This window comes from Bufo bufo, chromosome 3 (genome assembly GCF_905171765.1).
Source record: "Bufo bufo chromosome 3, aBufBuf1.1, whole genome shotgun sequence".
Classification (NCBI taxonomy): domain Eukaryota; kingdom Metazoa; phylum Chordata; class Amphibia; order Anura; family Bufonidae; genus Bufo; species Bufo bufo.
Window position 1 is genome coordinate 321868391 of NC_053391.1, and position 25870 is coordinate 321894260.

A 25870-nucleotide genomic window follows, 5' to 3' on the forward strand; every position below is an offset into this window, starting at 1 on the left:
TTGGTAAAGGGCAGAGAGCTCCAGTCCGACTCAGACGTCAGCAAGGTGGAGGTGGAGTACTGGTTTGGGCTGGTATCATCAAAGATGAGCTTGTGGGGCCTTTTCGGGTTGAGGATGGAGTCAAGCTCAACTCCCAGTCCTACTGCCAGTTTCTGGAAGACACCTTCTTCAAGCAGTGGTACAAGAAGAAGTCTGCATCCTTCAAGAAAAACATGATTTTCATGCAGGACAATGCTCCATCACACGCGTCCAAGTACTCCACAGCGTGGCTGGCAAGAAAGGGTATAAAAGAAGAAAATCTAATGACATGGCCTCCTTGTTCACCTGATCTGAACCCCATTGAGAACCTGTGGTCCATCATCAAATGTGAGATTTACAAGGAGGGAAAACAGTACACCTCTCTGAACAGTGTCTGGGAGGCTGTGGTTGCTGCTGCCCGCATTGTTGATGGTGAACAGATCAAAACACTGACAGAATAAATGGATGGCAGGCTTTTGAGTGTCCTTGCAAAGAAAGGTGGCTATATTGGTCACTGATTTGTTTTTGTTTTGTTTTTGAATGTCAGAAATGTATATTTGTGAATGTTGAGGTGTTATATTGGTTTCACTGGTAAAAATAAATAATTGAAATGGGTATATATTTGTTTTTTGTTAAGTTGCCTAATAATTATGCACAGTAATAGTCACCTGCACACACAGATATCCCCCTAAAATAGCTAAAACTAAAAACAAACTAAAAACTACTTCCAAAAATATTCAGCTTTGATATTAATGAGTTTTTTGGGTTCATTGAGAACATGGTTGTTGTTCAATAATAAAATTAATCCTCAAAAATACAACTTGCCTAATAATTCTGCACTCCCTGTACACATACATTCTGAGTTTACAAGGGAAAAGATTCCAAAATCGAACCCCCAAAGTGCCCCCTGTCCTTGGAATAGCAGGCAAAATAGTATGGTACTTGATTCACCCCCTGCTAGGTCAAGGGTACAACTTGTACCTTGACAACTTTTACACAAGTGTCCCACTACTGAAATGCCTGTTTTCCAGAGACACTGTTGCATGCGGAACTAATGAAACCAAAAACATCTGCCTAAAAATGTTATAGACTAAAGAATAAAAGTGAGGGAAAGCAGGGAAGTTTGCAGTGATAACATGATGCTTGTTAAGTACAAAGACAAATGTGATGTCTTGGTACTTACTACCATCCATGCTGACAGATCCACCCCTATACCAGTTCGTGGATCCACAGAATCAGTCCCCAAACCTGTGTACATGCAGGACTATAATACGTTTATGGGAGGGGTGGATCTGTCAGACCAGGTACTGCAACCATACACTGCCGTCCACAAAACACGGGCATGGTATAAAAAAAATTGGCATTGCACCTGACGCAAATATCCCTCTATAATGCTTTTGTAATATACAAAAGTGCAGGAAACAAAAGAAAATTCCTGCACTTTCAAGAAAAAGTAATAAAGACCTTTTTATTTGGGGAACAGGAAGGGGAAGGGAGCAGGGACTCTGGAAGTGAGATTAGAATAATACGAGGACAGCATTTCCCTGGGGTAGTTCCCCACGGAGACTTGGAGAAGGCCACATATGGTATGCTCCAGAAATGGAATCAGGAAAGACACAATTCATCATTGTGAGACGTGCCCCTCAAAGCTGGGTCTTTGCATAAAAGATTGTTTTAGAATCTACCACACCTCTGTTGACTTTAACTAAACCCCCTTGGATCATTTTATGAAACACCCCCTTGAAACTGTATGCTGGTAAAAATTCTAATTCCCCTTTTCTCCACATTTCAATTGGCATTCTAATAAAACCCATAACAAAGCTAAAAATTCTCATTACAACCCTAGATAAATACCTTGACGGGTGTTGTTTTACAAAAGGGGACTAGAACTTTGTATGTTCTGGTAACTCAGAGCCTCTGACAATATACAACATATTTCTTTGATATAATTTGAGACCCTTGTTTCTTTTAGCTGCTATATTTAGCGACTATGTCCTACCATATAAAGCTTTTACATCAATATTAGGGTTCTTGCGGGTATCGAAATATTGATACCCAATCAATACTTTTGTCCCGGTATCGATACGATACCGAGATTTGACATTTATTGATACTAGGCTGCCCTACTGCGCAGCCTAGCATCACAGAACATGAGCGCGCTGCTGTCAGCACGCTCATGTTCCCTCAGCAGCACAGGGGAGCAGGAGTCAGTCTCTCCCTCCCCCCTGTGCCGCCGCTGCTGCCAATAAGAAGAGAGACGGGAGAAGGAGGGGCGGGCGCACTGCGCCACCAATGATAGTAGAGGACCTTTCATGGGTCCAAACACTGTAAACTAACTGTCAGGATATGTAGAGCGGCGCCCCACTGAACTTATTATTATTCCTGGACGCCGCTCCGTTCGCCCGCTGTGGCCCCTGGTATATTCTCCAGCTCTGTATGCTAATTGCTAGCATCGGAGCAATGGGGAGGAGACTGCCCTTTTTCTCAATGGGAGATCCAATCAAAGCGCAGAGTGTCACAGCCAGGGGAAAAAAAACAACTCACCTTCTCCCTGGCTGTGACGCTCTGCGCTTTAATTGGACAACGCCCATTGAGAAAAAGGGCAGTCTCCTCCCTATTGCTCCGATGCTAGCAATTAGCATACAGAGTGGGAGAATATACCGGGGGCCACAGCGGGCGAATGGAGCGGCACCCAGGAATAATAGTAAGTTCAGTGAGATCCCTGGGCGCTGCTCTACATATCCTGATAATTAGTTTACAATGTTTGGACCCATGAAAGGTCCTCTTTAACCTTTAATGCAGAATCACATAGCCGGCACCCTGCCTCTGGCAGGGAGCTGCGATCAGTGGCAGTTAACGACGGCACCTGAGGGGTTAACTGCTGCTGATCTGCTGCCGGCACCCGCCTCCTGTATTAAAGGTTAATTATCATTGGTGGCACAGTGTGCCCGCCCCCCCTCCCCAGTATCAAAATCATTGGTGGCGCAGTGCGCCCCCCCCCAGTATTAAAAATATTGGTGGCGCAGTGCACCCCCCAGTATTAAAAACATTGGTAGCGCAGTGTGCCCCCCCCCCAGTATTAAAATCTTTGGTGGCAGTGGCCACAGGGTCCCCTCACCTTCTCATTGGTGGCAGTGGCAGTTCTAATCGGAACCCTAGCAGTGTAATCGTGGGGCTCCGATCGATTAGGGTGAATAGGATCTTACACTCTCCCTGCTGCCCTGTGCATAGTGCACACAGCAGCAGGGAGATTACCATGGCAGCGGCTACTGAAGCCCTGACTGCATTGGTAATCTCCCTGCTGCTGTGTGCACTATGCACAGGGCAGTAGGGAGAGTGTAAGATCCTATTCACCCTAATAGAGCTCTATTAGGGTGAATAGGACAAGTGATTAAAAGATCCCAGGTTCTAGCCCCTAAGGGGGTAAATAGTTAATTAAATAAAAAGTTTAAAAAAAAAAATGTAAAAAAAAACCCACCAAAATATTATGTATAAATTACCCCCTTTCCCCATTTTACATATAAAATATATAAACAATAAATAAATATATCACATATCGCCACATCCAAATAGTCCAAACTATTAAAATATTTTAAAAATCTCCTATGCGGTGAACGCCAGAACAGAAAAAAAAACTGCATGATTCGCCATTTTTTTAAATGCAGAATGCACGTGGCTTTTTTTTGTGTTTTTTTTTTTGTGTGGTATCGAATGGTATCGAGTATCGCAATACTTTTTTATGGTATCGAAATCAAATCTAAATTTTGGTATCGCAACAACCCTAATATATATATATATGAGTTTCACAGCACCCCACTCCCTTGACAGTGACCTCCTCAGGGGCCCACCCCCTTAACAGTGACCTCCACAGTACCCAGTTGCCTTAACAGTGACCTCACAGTACCCTGCTGCCTTAACAGTGACCTCCACAGCAGTGGCCCTGCCCTCTTAACAGTAACCTCCACAGTGACCGCCCCTTTAACAGTGACCTTCACAGCAAACTGCCCCCTTAACAGTAACATCCACAGTGAACGCCTCTTTAACAGTGACCTCCACAGCGCCCTGCCCCTTTAATGCTAGGGCTACACGACAACATGTGTCGCACGATATTTTGTCTCAACAATTTTTATAATGATGGGCTATGGTGTCGTACTCCGACATGTGACATGCTGCGACTGCGACACAACAGTTGCAAAAAATCCATCCAAGATGGATTTTTCTACGACTGTCATGTCACTGCATGTCACATGTCGCAGTGCAACACCACAGACTATCATTATAAAAATTGTCCTGCGACATATATAGCAGTGTAGTTGTGCCCTATGTGTCGTGAGACTTATTGTCGCGCGACACATGTCATCTTGTAGCCTTAGCCTAAAGCTGACCTACAGCAGTGAAGAAAAATGGCTGGGTTGCTATGGAAACATGGAGTAAAACTGTGTGTATGTGGAGACTAAGGACCTGGAGGCTTCTATTGGCTGATAAGGGTCATGTGACCGTGTGTATGGCAGTTGGAATATGAAGAGAAAGACTTGCAGGCTTGTATTAGCTAATGCAGGTCATTTTTTGGGAATATCTCAGGAACAGTACGTCCTAGAGAGCTGTAACCCCCACAAGATATCTTTCCAGGTAGCAAGGGATGTGCATACCAAGTTTCATTTAAAATTATGGTTGCGTTTTTGAGTGATCGCGGAACATACATACATATATACGTCCTTTAAATATATATATATATATATATATATATATATACAGTATATAATTTGTTGGATACCGAATACATAAGCTGTTGCTTATCAGTACACTGAACTTTACAATGTGCACATACAGCAGTCAATGACCACATGTGAAGTGTTACCATATTCAGGAGAAAATGGGTAACAAATTGTGTGGGTAATTTACTCTGTTACCCCTTGTGAAAATGAATAATGAGGGCCTAAAGCGACATTTTCTTGTAAAAAATAAAAATTTTCATTTTCACGGCCAAATATTTCTAAATTCTAACAATCCCTTTTTTGGTTAAAGTGCTCGCTAAACACCTTGAAAAATTCCTTGGAGGGTGTAGATTCCAAAATGGGGTCACTTCTTGGGGTGTTTCTGTACACTGCAGAATAAGGGTAATAGATATTGAGTTTAGTTTGGCTGTTAACCCTTGTTGTGTTACAGGAAAAAATTTATTAAAATGGAAAATCAAAAATTTAATCTCCATTTTCCTTGTGGAACACCTAAAGGGTTAACAAAGTTTGCAAAATCAGTTTTGAATAACTTGAGGGGTGTAGTTTCTAAAATGGGGTCATTTTTGGGTGGTTTCTACTATGTAAGGCCTCTTTCACATGAATGTGTGCACTCCGTGGTGGTATTGCGGACTGCATTTGCCGATCCGCAATACACGGGCACCGTTCTGTGTGCATTCCGCATCACGGATGTGGACCCATTCACTTCAATGGGTCCGCAAATCCGGAAATGAGGAAGGGTGCGGAACGGCAGCACGGAACTGAATCCTACAGAAGCACTACTGAGTACTTCCGTGGGGTTTCCTCCCGTACTTCCGTTCCGCAAAAAGATAGAACATGTCCTATCTTTTTGCGGAACGGCCGGATCGCGGACCCATTAAAGTGAATGGGTCCTCAATCCACTGCTGCTGCCTCACTGTGGGTGTTCGTGCGTTGCGGCCCACAATTTGCAGGCCGCAGCACGGCCACGGGGCGCACACGTTCGTGTGCAAGAGGCCTAAGGCCCACAAAGTGACTTCATAACTGAACTGGTCATTAAAAAAGTGGGTTTAGAAATTTTCTTAAAAAATGTAAGAATTGCTTCTAAAATTCTAAGCCTTCTAATGTCCTAAAGAATTAAAATGACATTTTCAAAATGATGCCAACATAAAGTAGACATATGGAAAATGTAAAGTAATAACTATTTTGTAAGTTATCACTATCTGCCTTAAAAGCAGAGAAATAAAAATTTTAAAAATTACACATTTTTCCAAATCTTCTGTACATTTTTGGATTTTCTTTATAAGTAAAGGTGATACATATTGACTCAAATTTACCGCTAACATGAAGTACAATGTGTCACAAGAAAACAATCTCAGAATGGCTTGGATAAGTAAAAGCGTTCCAAAGTTATTACTACATAAAGTGACACATGTCAGATTTGCAAAAATCAGTCTGGTCACGTAAATGCAAAATGGCCCGGTCATTAAGGGGTTAATACTGAACTACATTTCCCAGCATGCCCTGTAAACAAAATAAGAAAAAAAACACACACACACATTGTCATAGAACCCACCTTCAAAAGGGATTGTGGCAAGCTTATTTCTTTATACACAGGATAGGTGACAACTATCTGATCAGTTGGGGTCCGACTGCTGGGACCCACACTATTCCAGTGAATAGTTGTCCTGTTCCCTAATAAGGTCGAGCCTATGCACTGCTGCTCCAATCATTCTCTATTGGACTGCCAGAGATAGGTGACAGTAAAAGGAATGAAAACATAATAACTTGCTTATTGAGATTGCCAGGGAAATGTGGAAAAATACATTTTGGGTGGATTAAGTGATAGACAGTATGGGCCAGATTTATCATTAGCTCAGGTCAGAATAATGGAGTGAAAAAGTCCCAAAAAAAGTCCCAAACGCTAAAACTGCGCACAAATTTGCGACTTTTTTCTGCTCTGCACTATGCTCGCCTTTTATGTAAATGAATCTCTAGACAGATTTACTATTGGGACTATTTAAAAAGTCGCAAAAAAGATGCAATTTCACTCCAGTGAGGACCATGCTTATCTTATGAGACTTTTTAATAGAACATGCGACTTTTTCGTAAAGACGTGCGACTTTTGTAAAGCTGCTTACTGACGGATAAACTGCTACCGTCAAACCACATTTATTACAGTCTTAAAGGGCCGATCATAAATCTGACTTGGCTAAAACTGACTTTAGCCATATGTGAAAGTGGAGTGAGCTGTCAGAGTAATGATAAATCTGGCCCTATGCCTCTAAGCCTTTGTAGCTAGTAAGTGGGACAGTTAGAGATCTGTCTACTGTTCTATCAATGCCAGCAATACAGATTAATGTCAAATATACAGCACCTGAACAATTAAGGCTACTTTCACACTAGCGTTCGGAGCGGATCCGTCTGATGTTTCATCAGACGGATCCGCTCCGATAATGCAGACGTTCGCATCCGTTCAGAACGGATGCGTCTGCATTAAAACTTAGAAAATTTTCTAAGTCTGAAAGTAGCCTGAGCGGATCCGTTCAGACTTTACATTGAAAGTCAATGGGGAACGGATTCGCTTGAAGATTGAGCCATATAGTGTCATCTTCAAGCGGATCCGTCCCCATTGACTTCCATTATAAGTCTGGACGGATCCGCTCGCCTCCGCACGGCCAGGCGGACACCCAAACGCTGCAAGCAGCGTTCGGGTGTCCGCTCACTGAGCGGAGCAGAGGCTGAACGCTGGCAGGCGGATGCATTCTCAGTGGATCCGCCTCCACTAAGAATGCATTGGGGCCAGACGGATGCGTTCGGGGCCGCTCGTGAGCCCCTTCAAACGGAGCGCACGAGCGGAGCCCTGAACGCTAGTGTGAAAGTAGCCTAACTTTGCAACAGTCACACAGCAGGACCACATAGCATACAGGTAAATCATTAGTAAGAATTCAGGCCTAAGGCATTGAAGGTTATTGTGTGCATCTCTGCTGGTCTTAAGCAGTGAGGGGGTTAATGTAAAAATTACTGGAGGTCTAGTGCAGTTAAGGGGTTGCTGTCAGTATCCCTGGTGGTCTAGGGTAGGGAAAAGCGTTAATGTCAACATCCCTGGTGGTGTAGGACTGTGAAGGGGTTAGTGTCACTATCTCTGGTAGTTTAGAGTAGTGAAAAGCGTTAGTGTCAACATCCCTGGTGGTGTAGGGCAGTGAAAAAGTTAATGTCAGTACCTGATGGTCTAAGCACAGGGATCAGAAACCTCTGGCACTCCAGACATTGTGAAACTACAACTCCCAGTATGCTCCATTCACTTCTGTGGGAGTCCTAAGACTAGCCAAACAAGTATGCATGCTGGGAGTTGTAGTTTCACAACAGCTGGAGTGCCGGAGGTTGCTGACCCCCAGTCTAGCACATTGAGAGGGTTAATGGCAGTATATTTGGTGGTATAGGGTAGTGAAGAATAACTTAGAAAGGTGATATACATCAAGCAGGATTCACAATCTCTAACACCTGAGCTTTTTTGCCAGGGCTGCACAGAGACTTTTTGTAGAGCTGCTGTAAGTAATAATATAAAGGCAGACTAGATGGACCATATGGCCCTTTTTTGCTGTCAGACTTCTATGTTCTTATGACTTTAATTACTGAGTGGCAGCTGCAGATTATATATTGCGGGATGTGTTTCTTTGGACTGCAGCTGTAACTGATAAATGTTAAAATCAATCAGCAATGCTACAAAAAGTCTTTGTGCAGATCAGACCTTAAGGGTTATGGACACCTCCACATCACATTTTTGGGGATTTTCATCTGTGGACATTTTGTAATTGTTTTTAATTAAACATTCTCAACCATTTGTCTTCAGCAGCCACCATGTGTTTACACACGTTGCAAACTGCTAAGAGCGAAATCCATCAGATGGGCTATATGACAACTTACTCTGTAGCCCTTATCTCTTGTCTCCTGCAGCATCTTTGAAGATGACATCTTTACAACCAAATTAAAAAAAACTCAAATAAAAATATGTCAGTTTAATAAAAGATTGTTCAGGAGAAAAATATTGCTGCGGCGACTGCATAAAACGACTTAAATTACTTATCACGTTATGCAAAAGAAACCTTTCAACTCTGCTACATCTGTATCTCTGAGCAAAGCAAATTATTGCATACATTGTATACATTTGTTATCCTTAAATTCATGCATGAAGCAAATCTGTAGTTTAGAGTTAAAGGGGTTATCCAAACTATAAAACATGCCCCCCAATGCACGGGACCCTCATATAGGTTATAGTTACCCCACAGGCAGCGACAGAGATAAGCCTCCCTAGCCTCACCCGCGATGCTAAGGAGGCTTGTCCCGCCGCGGCCTGCTATTGGCTGTTCCGACTTCCACCATCGGCGCCCCACCCCTCCCCCTGCCGGATGTTTTGATCTGTGCGATACAGATATGCAGCGGCAGCTGTGCGGGGATCAGGAGCAACATGGGTGCAAGGGAATGTGGTAAGTATAACCTATATGAGGGGCCCGGGCATTGGGGCGTATGTTTTATAGTTTGGATAAACCCTTTAATCTACAGACTACAGTGCATAAATATATTCAGAAACATTGTAAGCATATTTTCAAATAAAAAGGTTACATATGTGATAAAGTGTGCAGTATTTCTATTTAAAGGGGTTCTCTGGTTCCATAATTAAAGTTTGCCACAAGCCATATAGGAGACACAGCAAACACAAGAGATAAGACCAAAGTTGAACTTTCCGGCCTAAATGCAAAGCACTATGTGTGGTGGTGTGTGCACTGCCCTTCACCCTGAACACATCATCCCCGCCATGAAACATGGTTGATGGGAAGATGAAGGAGTTAAATACAGGGCAATCCTGGAGGAAAACCTGCTAGAGGATGCAAAAGACTTAAGACTGATGCAAAGGTTCACCTTCCAGCAGCGAGAGCTACAATGGAATAATTTAGATTAAAGTCCACACCTAAATCCCATTGAGAATATGTAGCAAGACTTAAAAATTGTTGTTCACAGACGTTCTCGTTGCAATCTTACTGATCCTGAGCTATTTTGCAAAGAATATCGGGCAAAACCTTTAGCCCCTAGATGTGCAAAGCTGATAGAGACATACCCCAAAAGACTTGCAGATGTGGTAAATTCAATTCATTGGCCATGAGGCGGAAAGAACTGCCTGCATATCTCAGAGATAGGATTATGTAGAAGCCCAGTTCTAGGAAACCATACCAAAAATTTCTGTTGCATTGAAAGTTCCCTAGAGCACAGAGGCCTCCACAATTTTTAAATGGAAGAAGTTTGGAAGAGCCTTGGTTAGAAAGGTGACCAAGAACCTAATGGTCACTCTGGCTGATCTCCAAAGATCCTGTAAGCAGATAGGAAGGTCAACCATTACTGCAGTATTCTACTAATCTGGGCTTTATAACAGAATGTTCAGAAAAAAACTACCTAAAGGAATATCAGACTGTTAGAGATTTTCTAGTCTGATGAAACCAAGATTGAACTTTTTGGCTTCAATTCTAAGCATCATGGGCCTCAGATGTGCTATGGGCCTCAGACTGGCTGAAGGTTCACCTTCTAACAAGAGAATGACCCTAAGCACGCAGCCAAGACAACACGGGAGTGACTTAGCGACAACTCTGTGAATGTCTGTGATTGGCCCAGCCAGAGTCCATACTTGAACCCAATCCAACATCTCTTGAGATACCTGGAAATGGCTATCCACCAAATGTCCCTATCAAACCAGATAAGAGCTTAAGGATCTGCAGAAAAGAGTGGCTAAAAATTTCTAAATTCAGTTGTGCAAACCTTGTGGCATCATACCCAAGGAGATTGGAGACTGTAATCACTGCCAAAAGTGCTTCTTACATCAATGCAATATTTTAGTTTTTCTTTTTCAATAAATTAGCACAAATTTCTAACATCTATCCAATCTATCCAGATAGATCTATCCAATCTATCCAGATCCATATGTAGCAGTATACAGTCCATTTTTGTGTCCATTACTTTACAAAGTTTTGTATCGTCAGGACAAATTAATATTTTAAAGGTTAACCCCTCTACAAGATCATTGATAAATATAATGAAAAGAATAGGGCCTCTGAGGTACCCCACTAATAACGGCGAACCAGAATATTTACCGGTAAAAACCACCCTCTGTTTACAAATGTTTAATTCACACACTTGATAGTACCGATTTAAGTGCACAGACTGCTCCAATAGACATAGTGTATTTTTTGACCATATCTTAGTTAAAAAATAAGAGCTTTTTTTTTACATATTTTCCTCGGTATCTGGGTTACTACTTATAGCACATGGTGCATTTTGTACATTGTATTTTGTCTTCATATGAAATGATGGACAGTACAAATATTATATAAACCAGTAGTTTACATACAAATAATATCACTGACCATTACATACAATGTAATCTGCAGGCTTTAAGTTTAAGTAGGTGGGGACTTCACCATAACCACTACAAGTTATCATCAATCTAAGGCTCAACTGAAGATATCTCCATTCTGTTGCCTGGGTATCCAGCTTGAATACTGCCTGGAAGATATAAAAAAAATGTCATAGGTGTGCACAAGGGCATTTACAAGAATATAAAAAAGGGTTTGTTTTTTTCCAGAAATAGTGCCACTCTTGAGTTAAGTATTTCACATAATGGGGTGCCACGGCAATTCCATATAGAACAGGAGAGACTGACCCAATTATGGTTACATCAATGCAACATCATTTATAAAATGTAAATTAATGAAAGTTGTGCTTTATTATAGGGTGAAATAAGGTACTCTAGTTGCCCTATGGCAAATTGTACGGCATTCAATGTGATTCTAGACACAGCCCATGGGCAAGGGTGGTGCTGTTTTTTACTTAAAAAAAAAAAATCTCATACAAGCTCTTTAAAGAGTCATGCAATAGCTAAAGAAAGTTGGTAACTTACCATGTTGTTTTGTTTTAATGTTTCTTTCATTGAAGGTATCTCACTATAACTGGTAAAGAACATCAGAAAACTTAGGATAAAATCCATGATCTGCAAAGCCAAAAATGGCATAACAAACCTTCCTTGATTCTAGAATATAGAAAAATAAGTATATAAGTTATAAGTATATAAAAAAATGTAAAGTGAACAAAAGTCGAATAATGACATAGCCACTTTTCTCTTTTCACTTACAGGTGCATTCATCATTTTTTACATGCTGGTATACATGGTGCTAAAATGTTCTATAAATGTAAATCCAGGTGTTAAAAAAGAATGAGCTATGAATGCAATATAAAAGGAATAGGTTTTCACTACAGGATGTGAAGCTGCCATTCAGGATCAGGATAAAATATGGACATTGTTAAAGAAGACTGAAATTTATTAAAAAATGTAATACAGCACACATTGTGAACCCAGCACATCATAATGCATTACATACATATCATATAAATAGCCGAAACAAAAGGCACCATTCTGTAACTTAGTGAAAAGACCAAACAGTGGCTTAAGAAATTAAAATATACAATGATGCATTATATTACATATTTGCATCCCCTAAGCTCTAGGCTTATTCATCATTGACGCTAACATTATTTTATTACGTTTGGCTATACAGTATATCCTACTGAACATTCTTTACACCAGTGTTCATAAATCTACAGTATTGTATTGTGCATATAATGTAGGTGCAGCAGTGAAATCTCATTGACAAATCTGTTTTTCAAACTCTAGCTTGAAAAATCAAGCCCTTACACAGATCCATAGAAAGAAAAATAAAACAATTATTGGCCTTGGGATGAGTCTATGCAAAAAAAAATTGTAATAAAGTAAGTAAAGCAATAAAATTTAAAAAAAAACAACTATATATATACGGTATTGTTGTAATCGCAGTGAGCCAGAGAGTAAAGTTATCATGTTTATGCTGAAAAATTAATTTATAATGTAAAAACAGTGGCAGTATTGCTATTTTTTCTTATCCCCCCTCCAGAAAGAGTCAATAAAAGTTTATCAGTTAGTTATGTGTACCCCACAATGGTGCCATTAAAAGCTACAACTTAACTTAGAAACAAGCCCTAATGCAGCAATATTGAAGGAAAATTAAAAAAAGTTCTACATCTTGAGAAAAAAACAAGAAAAAAAAAACTTGTCTTCTTTTCTACGTGTGACAGTCACTCAAAGGGGTAACTGTTCAGTTGTGGCACCAGTTTATCAGGAATGTTCTGTACAATCCTAACTAACTCCCCAAATGTCAATAGTGACCGTGGCATCTGAGCAGTTAGACAAAGGGAGGAGGCTCCCTCTGCCCTCAAATTACCCCTTCCCCATGGCAAAATAATGGCGTGCCAATCAGTTGTCATGACAACATTCAGGGGCCATTTTAATTATCCTATTAATGAGGTTATGTCACCAGGATCAACCCTATCAACCCAGGCATACTGCCTGGTAGGGCTTATCAAGCTGATCAAAACAATGCATTTCTTTTGTCTGTATGCTAAACAGCTGCAGAGATATCTGCATTTCTATTCATATGCAAAATGGGAAGTTCGAGCACAAGGGGGCGGGGCTGAACCCTTTGAGCACTGCTTTGTAACACCCCCTGTGCTCTGAACTCTCCCCCTCCCCTTGATTGACAGGACTAGACATCAGCATGCTGGGGGCATACCTGTGTCCTTGCACCTACATATCATATACTCTATGTACTATAGCTTCACCACACTGAGATCTGCTCAGAAAGCTAATATACATATTACAGTTTTATTCACAAACACAGTATATGATTGTAAAGATACCAGTAATATGTGTTAGCTTATAAACATAAAAAAAAAAAACATCTTCTGTATGTGGGAAGGCTATAGCTTAGTGATAAATGCTTGGTTTTCAATGGAGAAACTTCAAGGTTTTTTCTTCCACAACTAACCCATAATGAAAGTCTATATCCTTACCATATTGAGAATAATGTTTTTAGGCTTAAAAAGCTAATAAATGTTACTGGTTTCTTTATAATCATATATTGTGTCTGTGAATAAGTCAGTAATAGGTTTTAGGTTTCTAAGGGAAAAAAAAACAGCATTTATTTATCTGAAATTTGTATTTCCTGTAGTCACAAATGGGTTAAAGTCCCCTAGGTAAAACTAGACAGAGATAGGTTCAGGGGCGGACATACCGCCTGTGCAGCTGGTTCAGCTGCACAGGGGCCCAGCAAGGGAGGGGGCACATCCCAGTGCAAGCAGAGGCGTTTATTTTTTATCTTATCATATTTTTCATTCCCTACCTCTGCCAACAGGGTAACCTGGGCACCTTGGTGTGGAGGTCGGGAGGTGGCAGAGTTTTTTTTCGGGGGTCTATCACAGAGGGGATATGATAGAAACTTTTAAATACATAAAGGGAATCAACTCGGTAAAGGAAGAGAGCATATTTAAAAGAAGAAAAACTACCACAAGAGGACACAGTTTTAAATTAGAGGGGCAAAGGTTTAAAAGTAATATAAGGAAGTATTACTTTACTGAGAGAGTAGTGGATGCATGGAATAGCCTTCCTGCAGAAGTGGTAGCTGCAAATACAGTGAAGGGGTTTAAGCATGCATGGGATAGGCATAAGGCCATCCTTCATATAAGATAGGGCCGGGGGCTATCCATAGTACTCAGTATATTGGGCAGACTAGATGGGCCAAATGGTTCTTATCTGCCGACACATTCTATGTTTCTATGTTTCTATGTCTAATTAGTACTTACTGCGAATCTGCTTCTGGTTTGTGTCTACACTCCATAGCTGAAGGGCTTTTGATGACATCATAGTCATGTGATATTTTCAGCAGTGGAAGTGGAGGTAGGACCTGTGATGAGGTCACCGTCATGTGACCAGTGCAGAAATAGGTTGCAGTGGAGACCTGTGATGCCATGGAAGGAATGTGAGTGTCAGAGACATGCTGGGACATGTGGTTATCCCCATTATGCCTCCTCCCTGCTTAGTGGGAGGGAAATATGTTATTTAACTGGGACTGTATGTTAGAGGGGCTGAGGGGAGGGATGTCAGTTACATAGGACTGTATGTTATAGAAGACTAGAAGAAAGATATGTTTTTTACATGGGGCTGTATGTTATAGAAGATTGGAGGGTAAGGAGTGATGTTATTTATATGGGACTATGTGTTGGAGGGGGTTGAAGGAGGGGATTTAAGTTATTTACATGGGACTGTATGTTATAGAGAACTGTAAGGAAGAGAAGTTATTTACATGGGACTGTAGGGAGAGGACTGGTGTTATTTACATGGGACTGGATATTCTAGAAGACTGGAGGGTAAGGAGTGATGTTATTTATATGGAACTATGTGTTGGAGGGGGTTGAAGGAGGGGATTTAAGTTATTTACATGGGACTGTATGTTATAGAGAACTGTAAGGAAGATACGTTATTTACATGGGACTGTAGGGAGAGGACTGGTGTTATTTACATGGGACTGCATGGTATACAAGACTGTAAGGAAGATAGGTTATTTACATGGGACTGTATCATATATCAGACTGGTGGGAGCTGACTGGTGTTATTTACATGGGACTGCATGGTATAGAAGACTGGAGGGAGAGGATGGGCATTATCATTTATGGGGGCACTACAGAGATGATTATAACTCCAGGGGTACGGCAGGAGGTATTATAATTACAGGGGGCACTGCAGGGAACATTATAAGTACTGTGGGCAGTGGTGGAGGGCATTACTACTACTGAGGGGCCTATAGAAATGCCTTATAGATTATAAGAAGTGCCCTATAGGGAGGCCTTATTAGTACTGAGGGAACTGTAGGGAGCCTTATCACCACTGGGGATACTATTTGGGGGTGGCTTCTGCCTGGCAGTGAGCCCGGTGATGTCACTGGCACCAATGGACATGCTTTAGTGCTGCTTTAGCCTGTAAAATTGCTAGGGCAGCGCTAAAGCCACCCATCAGTGCTGGTCTGTATTGGGCCCATGTTCATATATGGCTGCATTATTGAGAAAAATAATTAATATTTGAATATATGAATATATGCAAATGATCCTCTAGGAGCAACAGGGGCGTTACCATTACACCTAGAGGCTCTGCTGTCTATGCAACTGCTGCTCCCTGTCTACTTTGATAGGGCCTGGCAGTGAAAATGTCCGGGCCATGTTAAAGGGCAGAGGGCGCGGCAGTTACAGAGAGAGCGGAGCCTCTAGGTGTAACGGTAACGCCCCGTTTGTATATAATAAAACATCACTTTTCTCAGCAATGCGGGCACATAAGAACATGGGACCAACACAGATGCCTTCAGCTGCCAAGCGCACATGTAACAGCTCAGTCCTTTAATTGTCCAAGTGTATGAGGGAGTCCTGTGGGATAGATAGCTGAAGGCCTAGGGAGCATTTTACCATCAGCTATGGACTTCATTGGGGGGAGAAAGCTGGCACCAAAGTGCCTAGGGCAGCATCAAATCTAAATATGGACCTGGCTCCACAGCAGTAGCAGGATGTAGTGTCACACATCACACTGCTGGTCTGTGTATGAGAAGGAGCGGTGTGGCTGGGAATCTGCTGTGCTCCTCCTCCTACACAGATCAGCAGAGCAATGTGTAACACTGCATCCTGCTACTGCTGTCGAGCGCCAGCGGCTGAACTGTGATCATGAGGAACTAGGTGAGTATATTTTTTTACTTCCTGTGAAAGGGGCACATATCTGACCATTACTTCTGTGAGGGGGCACATATCTGGACATAACTACTATGTACTGGCACAAAGGCGGAATAATTACTATGTGGGGGCATTAAGGGGACTGGGTGTGTATAGTTATGCTTTGGGCAGAGCTAGAGGCGTGACCTAGTATGAAAAGAATATATATACATATTGTAAACATATTCACAAGAGGTTTTTTATTTGAACATATACGTTTATATTTGTATGTGTGATGGGGGGGGGGGGCAAGTACATTCTTTGCACAGGGGCCCTTTGCTGCCTGTGTCCGCCCCTGGATAGGTTATTAAGCAGTAATGATCATTCAATCATTCAATCAATTAACCAATCACTGTGAACCCTATAAAGCTGAACAGGAGGAAGGAGCCAGTGTATTTTTTAAAGCAATATTACATATGTTAAAGGGAGGAAAGCTGTGCAGCCTATGGACTGCAGGAAAGGAAAATTTCAGGTAAATTTTAATAAATTTTTATTTACTTTCCTGGACATTCTATGGCAGCACAGTCACGAATGGGACTTACAAAGCAGTGTGGGTGGGACAAAAGACTGCATTCAATATTTTACGGTAAATAGAGACCTATGGAGTGAGAAAGTCCAGCCTATAATTTCCCAACAAGACTGAAAAGGTTGACAATGTGGCAGTGTTGCAGATTTGATCCATTGGTATGTGCCCCAGTTCAGTGCAGGAGATGGCAGTGGAGCAGGTAGAATGACTAATGAAACTTGTAGAACTTCTCAGTAGATCCCCTGATTCAACGTTCTAGTTGTACTACGGTACTTGCTCTCTGACCCTTATTGGGACCCTGATGCTGAAGAAACAGGACCTCAAACTTTCTGAAGATATTCGACCTTTGGCTATATTAAGACAGTCCTTCTGACATCAAGGTGGTGCCATTCCTTCTTCTGACCTTGTGTATCTTAGATCTCTGAAATAAGGCCCCTTGTATGACAAATCTTGTAGATCACCAATATGCGTTGTAGAGGTGAAGACAACTATCAAAAAGATCTTGAAAATGATGAACCTGAGAGAAGAATCCTCTACTGATGTTTAATCAGTGCAGCTAACACTGTAGACAACCACAAAAAGCTGCAGGCAATGAAATGCTAGACTGCAACTATATCTTGATGATGGAGCATTCTAACATAGAATTAACAACCTCAATGTAGATCCTAGGTATAACAGGTTGTCCTGCAAGCTTCCACGCTGTGAGACGCAACCAGTGTAGATGAAGAAGACGCCTCTTCTGGAAGATAAGGCTCATCTTTTGTAACCGTCCTTCGATTGTGCCCACAAAAACAGCAACCATGCCATGCAAGGCGATCATAGGAGAATGGTTATAATGACTATGACTTCTGCCTGCTTCTCCAGACTCTTCCTGAGCACTATCCGAAGTAATGGAAGCTATGGAAATAGCTCAACTGATTGATAAATCTTTTTTTTTTCTTTTTTTCTCACTTCAGTATCCAAGAGAAGATTGTAGATTTGAGGCTCCACTCCTATGGATAAAGCTACCTGCAGCCTGTTTATTGATATAAACCATTTGGTAAATTAGTTTGACTGAAAAAGCATGTGATGGCTGTGAGGGTAATGTTTAAAGTGAGCTAAGGCCAGTCTGACAATCCTGATATCTTTCCAGTTGGATGACCATCTCTTCCTCTTATGCCACATTTTGTGGACAAACTGTCAACATCTGTATTCGATTCACAGGCGGAGGAATCCGTAGTGAAGACTTTTCTAAGGCTGGGGAATCAGGAAGTTGCCACGTAGTGCATGCCTGGGTTTTAGCTACCGTTTCAACCCTTGGTGAATGGAAGGATATATCAAAAAGTTTCTTATCTAAGCTTTTGTGACATCTGTTCTAAGGAGTGTATATTGTCTGGGAGTAAGTGGCCCCTAGTATTATATCTATGATGAAGATAGGAGAGCCAACACTTTCATAACATAGCAAATGGACATTTTGAGGTTAGGAAAGAGGTGACTTGTCCATTTCATGCTTGCGTCTCTCTTCTCTGAAGACAAGTTTATCGTTTGCTGATGAGAGTTTATGATTAAATCAGGTATTTCAGCTCCTGAATTGTGGCTAGATGTAACACCTTGCAATTGATCAAGGAGGCATTATCTTGTAACAGCCGCTTAGTTGTGTACAGATCCATCAGAAGATGTTATTTGAAGGATGTCCGTTACACCTTTCATCCTTAGGGAGCCTGTCAGAAACACTACACTCTTGGCAACACCCTGGGAGCAGAAGAAATGCTGAAGGGCAGAAAAATTACTTTATGGGGCCATAAAAACGTTTCCTTCCAAATGCATGACTGCAGAAATAGTCCTCAGTTTGAATTTTCTGTTTCTGAAGATGGCACATCTAATATTGCATTTTCCAACAATCCCTGAAGTAGCTGAAAAACTGGATTCTTGATTGTTTTAGGAAAAAGTCACCTGGAAGGAATTCTCTGAACCTGGTTTTGCAACAGGTTACGAAAATGGGTCTTGGATGGTACTGTATATCTGCAGTCCATGAAGCAGCTATTTTCGCATGCAACATATATCCTTTCTTCTGTATTCACTAGGTGTTGTGAAAAATACATTCTCCATAAAAAATAGCAAAGAGAGCTTACATCGGTAGAATGATTGAAGACCATATGGATCATCAAACCGCTTGCTTTGCCGTGCACGTCCACTGTGCACTTAGCTTGGCCTATAGGTTGAAGAGTTCACAAGCAATCAGAGCAGCATGCTGCCTTCACTATCTGTGATGTTTCAAGGTACACACTACCTTTGACAAGAGTAATGACTTCATCACGTAGCTGAGTTAAATACCCCATTGTATAGTGTCCTATAAAATACATCTTTTGTTAAAATATCTAATTATTCAATGATATTGTAGTGTATACATCCTAATAGCTTATCTGCCAAGAATGCAGAGGGATTTTTTTAATGACCATGGGAGCATCACAGAGGAACTTAAATGCAGACTTAAACAAGGGTATGTTCTGTAGGATCTCTCCCCTAGACAACCCTCTGTTGTGATAACTTCTCTGAGGGAAACACGGCCAGTGCTGAATCAGTTTTTGGGAAAGCATCCTATACTTAGAGATTTACCACCTAATCTTTTGTTTCAATCATTCATCCAGGGCTGGATGACCAGGAAAACTCTTTCATTGGTTCAAGCGAGGAAGAAAGTATCTCACATTTAAGCTCTTTCTGCACATTGTCCTTTTTTACGGCATCTTTAACCAACTTTAATAAATCCTGCAGACTGTGTTTACACATGAAAAGATATTAAAACTGCAAGGAAATTTCCCTCCATTAGGAAAGAACCTGCTGAATAGAAGAATAGATGGTCTGCCATCCAGACCAGAACCAAGCTCAATTCTGCTTAGCTTCCAATATATGGTAGAGCTAGACCTGTTAAGGATTGAGAGGCTGCAGAGACTATAGTTAACGATCTTAACACCAAGACAAAACATTCCCTGGATTAATTTGTGCAGAAAATAAAGTCTATGTGATGAACAGGTAATGCAGGGACCAGAAGCAAAGATCTCTGGTAAAGACTGTTGACATTCTCTGCAGTGTCTGGATTTCCTAGACTTCTTCCTGGAGGCTTCATGATAGCCAGACATCTAAGAAGAGAACATACACAGTATGTAAACGCTGGAGATGACCTTAACATAGCCAGAACATCTCCTAGAGAACAATAGCCATAGCGTGCCAGGAAACATACAGCAGAGTGAGCAAAGCTGTGATAAATGTACTGACAAAGAGTGCCCTAAGTACCTAGGGTAAGTAGAGGTTGCCATTGCTGGGTGTATGCTGTATACTGGACTAAAAAGTCAAATCGCAAAACCAGGTAGCACACAGAGCATGAATGAACACAACAGGAATGTAAATCCTTGTTCCTCAGAACAAAGTCAGATGCTCTAATGGCTGAGCTATCCAGGCTCATTCAGAGCAAAGCCAGTTTTGAGGAGTGCACTGACCTGGAGTCTGGGTGCTCAATCCTTTCCCCCTGCCTGGACACCACATTGTGCTGAGAAGTATTCCCCATTGGCGAAAGGCCAGCCAAGGGCTATTTGCTGGGTGAGATGCATCATCACAGTAAGTAACTCCACACTGTATCACACCTAACTCGCAGACAGGGAGCCCAGAAAGGCTTTGAGAGTGCTGGAGAAGTGTCTGTCAAAGGCGTAATGTAGTAAGAACTTGTCTTCATCATTCATGACCTAGAGAGAAATAAAATACACTAGCTCCTTCCTCCTGCTCAGCTTTGTAGGGTTCATGGTGATTGGTTAATTGATTGATTATTACTGCTTATGAACCTGTCTCTGTCTAGTTGTATCTAGGGAGCTTGAACCCATTTGTGACTGTGCTGCCATAGTACGTCCAGGAAAAACACTATTCTCAATATAGTAAGCCCTTTTATTGTTATGTGATTATATATTATTTATTATAGTATACACATTTATTATAGTTTAAATGAGAGAGAGAAAAAAATAACAGACAAATAAGTTTATGGAAATTTCACTTGGGACTTGAATTTCAGATTTATTATATACAAAACTAAGCACTTATTATCAAGCTATAACATTACCACATAGTGATGCATGTTTTTTCTATACTTAGAAGCTAACACACATTACTGGTGTCATTATAATCATATATTGTGCTTGTGAGTAAGGCTACTTTCACACTCGCGTTTGGTGCGGATCCATCATAATACAACCGCATGCATCCGTTCAGAATGGATCAGTTTGTATTATCTTTAACATTGCCAAAACTGATCCATCTTGAACACCATTGAAAGTCAATGGGGAACGGATCCGTTTTCTATTGTGTCATATTGTGATCAGTTTGCCTCCACATCGTCAGGCGGACACCAAAACGCTGCAAGCAGCGTTTTGGTGTCCGCCTCCAGAGCAGAATGGAGGTGAAACAGAGGCAAACTGATGCATTCTGAATGGATAAATTCAGAATGCATTAGGGCAAAACTGATCCATTTTGGACCGCTTGTGAGAGCCCTGAACGGATCTCACAAACGGAAACCAAAACACCAGTGTGAAAGTAACCTAAAGCAGTAATTAGCTTTCTGAGCATATCTCAGTGTGGCAAAGCTACAGTACAGCAGATATGATCGTTTGACATGTGCTGGCGGCCATCTTGGTTTCTGGGTTTCTTGTAGCCTTCCACCCTGCGGCTCCTCCTTCCCACTGGGAGGAGCTGGATGCCTAGCTCATATATATATAGGAGGTCTGTGGCTTCAGTTCCTTGCTTGGTCCTCCTGTGTTCACATGCTTCTAAGACTGCTGCTGCTTCTGGCTCCTGATCCTGGCTTCGTCTGACTACCCTGCTGGTTCCTGATCCTGGCTTCGTCTGACTACCCTGCTGGTTCCTGATCCTGGCTTGGTCTGACTACCCTTCTGGTTCCTGATCTCTGGCCTCTCAAAGACTCTGCTTCGGTTTCACCATTCGTTTGGACTTTTGCTTTACAGCTTTATTTTCAATAAAGCCTTCTTATTTTCACTTATCTCTTGTTGTACGTCTGGTTCATGGTTCCGTGACATTAGGACCAAGCCATGAGTTCTGACGGTACAGGGCCATCCTCGCTACCCATGCTGGTTGCCAGACTTAATCAGCAGGATCACCTGTTGGGTCGGTTCGCTGTGGCGTTGCAAACCCTGCTTGAACGCACAGCTCATTTCGCTCCCGTTGCCGATGGGTCGGTTGTCGCTCCTACTGCCGCTCCGGTTGTTGCGCCAGAGTCTACCCCGACACCTGTTGTTGCGCCTGCGGTGTTTCGGGGTATGACCGGTTCTGCCCCTCTTCCACAGCGCTTTGGGGGAGAGCCAACTCAGTGCCGAGGTTTCCTTAACCAGGTGGGCATTTATTTCAAGTTGCTGCCACATGCCTTTCCTACTGAGAGATCAAAGGTGGGCTTCTTGATCTCGCTGCTCTCGGACAAGGCCTTAGCCTGGGCCAGCCCTTTATGGGAGAACAACAATCCGGTGGTTGCCGAGTTTTCCGGTTTTGTTGCTTCTCTTCAGAAGGTATTCGATGTGCCGGCTCGTGCTGCCTCTGCCGCGAAGCTCCTTATGTCCATCAGACAGGGTTCACGATCCGTAGCTGAATACGCCATTGAGTTTCGTACCCTGGCAGCAGAGGTGGGCTGGAATAATGAGGCTCTGGTCGCTGCTTTCTCTCATGGTCTCTCGGATGCCTTGAAGGATGAGGTTGCAGCTAAGGACCTACCAGTGGAGCTCGAGTCTCTTATTTCTTTCCTGATTTTGATTGACACCAGACTCAGGGAGAGACCTTCCTTTAAGGAGAGCCTGCGGAGGTCTTCTAACAGATTGGCGCCTACGTTTGCTGTCCCACCCGTGCCTCCCTCTCCTCCCACGCCTCCTGGGGATGACTTGTCTGGGGGTGAACCCATGCAGCTGGGGTTTGCTCGCCTGTCCGAGGGGGAGAGGGTACTCCGGAGACGCGAGGGTCGATGCATGTACTGTGGTCTCGGTGGGCATTTTCGGTTGGCATGTCCGAACCGTCCGGGAAACGCTCGTACCTAAGATCCTGTCGGGGGCAGATCTTGGGTGGAGTCTCCTCGTCCCCGGTTTCCCGTGTTGACAAACCACTGATCACTGTTGTCCTCTCCTGGGTCGGGGGCTCGGTGACGACCCAGGCGTTGGTGGACTCTGGTGCTGGTGGTTTGTTCATTGATAGTGTGTTCGCTGCCGCCAATTCCATTCCTCTGCAGGCTCGAGGTTCCCCACTGGCTCTTGAGGCGATAGACGGCAGACCCCTTCTGTCGTCACACGTGACTCATGAGACCCTTCCAGTGGGGATAGCCATTGGTGCCGTTCACAGAGAGTCGGTCTGCCTCCAGGTTATTTCGTCTCCACACTACTCGGTGTTCTTGGGGTACCCCTGGCTCCAGAAGCATAATCCGACTTTCGATTGGAGATCGGCCGAGATCCTCTCGTGGTCACCGCAGTGTGGGGCTAGTTGCATCCATGGGTCTGTCAAGTTGCTGTGTACTTCCTCGGACTCTCTGTTGCCTCCTGAATACGAGGAGTACCGGGATGTATTCGATAAGGTGCGCGCGGTTGCCCTACCTCCGCACCGCCCATACGATTGTGCCATAGAGTTACAACCTGGTGCCGTTCCTCCTCGTGGCAAAGTCTATCCACTGTCGGTAGCGGAGAATGAGGCCATGGAGGAGTACGTGAGGGAGGCGCTTTCACGCGGACACATTCGCAAATCCTCGTCCCCGGCAGGGGCTGGATTTTTCTTTGTGAAAAAGAAGGGCGGTGAGTTGAGGCCTTGCATCGATTACAGGGGTCTCAATCGCATCACGATCAAGAACGCTTACCCGATACCCTTGATTTCCGAGCTGTTCGATCGCCTTAAAGGGGCCACGGTCTTTACCAAACTCGACCTGAGGGCGGCATATAACCTGGTAAGGATCAAGGCGGGCGATGAGTGGAAGACCGCGTTTAACACCAGGAACGGTCATTATGAATCCTTGGTTATGCCCTTTGGGTTGTGCAATGCGCCCGCAGTCTTTCAGGAATTCATCAACGATGTTTTCCGTGACCTGTTGCAGCAGTGTGTGGTGGTCTATTTGGATGACATCTTGGTATATTCTGAATCCATGGAGGCCCACATTCTGGATGTCAGACGAGTGTTGCAACGGTTACAAGAGAACAAGCTGTTCGGTAAGCTTGAGAAATGCGAATTTCACCGATCCCAGGTAACCTTCTTAGGTTACATCATTTCCGCTGAGGGGTTCTCCATGGATCCTGAGAAGGTTTCGGCTGTCTTACAGTGGCCCCAGCCCAGTGGTCTTCGTTCCCTGCAGCGCTTTTTGGGCTTCGCCAATTATTATCGGAAGTTCATCAGGGACTTTTCCATGCTGGCCAAGCCTCTCACGGATCTGACCAGGAAGGGCAGTAATTCCCAGGTCTGGCCGCTCGAGGCCATCCGAGCTTTTGAGGCCCTAAAGTCCGCTTTTGTGTCGGCTCCGATTCTGTCGCATCCCAACCCTGGGTTGCCCTTTGTCCTCGAGGTGGACGCGTCTGAGACGGGAGTAGGCGCCCTTCTGTCTCAGCGTAGAACACCAGAGGGTCCTCTGCTTCCTTGTGGGTTTTACTCCCGGAAACTGTCTTCCGCTGAGTGCAACTATCAGATTGGTGACAGGGAGTTATTGGCCATCGTGCAGGCCCTTAAAGAATGGAGGCACTTGCTCGAGGGTTCGGTGGTTCCGGTTCTCATCCTGACGGACCATAAGAATCTGACCTACCTTTCTGAGGCCAAGAGATTGACACCACGTCAGGCCATATGGGCTCTGTTCTTGTCACGTTTTAATTACGTGGTCTCCTACCTACCCGGTTCCAAGAACATCAGGGCGGATGCCCTATCACGGCAGTACTCCGAGCTGTCCAGGGAGGAGTCGATTCCGACTTCGGTCATACCTCCGAATCAGATCCTGGCCGCCATTCGCACCAGCCTGACCTCTCCCCTGGGTGAGCAGATTTTGGCGGCTCAATCTGGTGCTCCCTCTGGGAGACCCAACGGCAGATGTTTTGTGCCTAAGGAGTTGCGCACTCGGTTAATGCGAACCTACCATAACTCCAAGACCGCGGGGCATCCTGGAAAGAATCAGCTGTCCTGGGCTGTTTCACGTCTGTTCTGGTGGCCTTCCCTACGTTCCGACATCGCCGCATATGTAGCGGCATGCTCCGTTTGTGCCCAGAGTAAGTCCCCTCGGCACCTTCCGTTGGGCCTTCTGCAACCCATAGCCACCGGGGAGCGCCCATGGTCACACCTGGGGATGGATTTCATTGTGGACCTCCCTGCATCCCGAGGCCATACGGTCAGTCTCATGATTGTGGATCGGTTTTCCAAAATGTGCCACTGTGTTCCTCTCAAGAAGTTACCCTCTGCACAAGAGTTGGCCACGATTTTTGGGAGGTCTTCCGGTTGCACGGTTTGCCCAAGGAGATTGTGTCGGATCGGGGGAGTCAGTTTGTGTCCAGGTTCTGGCGCGCCTTTTGCTCCCAGTTGGGGATTCATCTCTCCTTCTCCTCGGCCTACCACCCTCAGTCCAATGGGGCCGCAGAACGATCCAATCAGGCCTTGGAGCAATTCCTTCGTTGCTATGTCTCTGATCACCAAGACAATTGGGTTGACCTTCTGCCTTGGGCTGAGTTTGCCAGGAACACGGCGGTGAACTCTTCCTCTGGGACGTCTCCCTTCATGGCCAATTATGGGTTCCAACCTGCCATGTTACCGGAGGTATTCTCTCCCCAGGATATTCCGGCTGTGGAGGATCACCTTTCCGTCCTACGTGCTTCTTGGGTACAGATCCAGAAGTCCCTTGAGGCCTCTGCGCAGCTCCAGAGACTCCAGGCTGATCGCAGACGAGCGCCTGCTCCTTCCTACCAGGTCGGAGACCGTGTAT

The 25870-nt window shown here is 43.6% G+C and overlaps 1 protein-coding gene across 1 annotated transcript in view; it reads right to left on the minus strand.

Annotated features, from left to right (window-relative positions):
- The window catches only part of LAPTM5 (lysosomal protein transmembrane 5), a 100913-nt gene that overhangs the window by 23092 nt on the left and 51951 nt on the right, over positions 1-25870 (minus strand). The window contains exons 4-5 of the mRNA XM_040421905.1: positions 11677-11805; positions 11154-11282 (exon numbers count right to left, since the gene is read on the minus strand). Of these exons, the coding sequence (XP_040277839.1) occupies positions 11154-11282; positions 11677-11805 (258 nt within the window). The remainder of the gene's footprint in view (positions 1-11153; positions 11283-11676; positions 11806-25870) is intronic.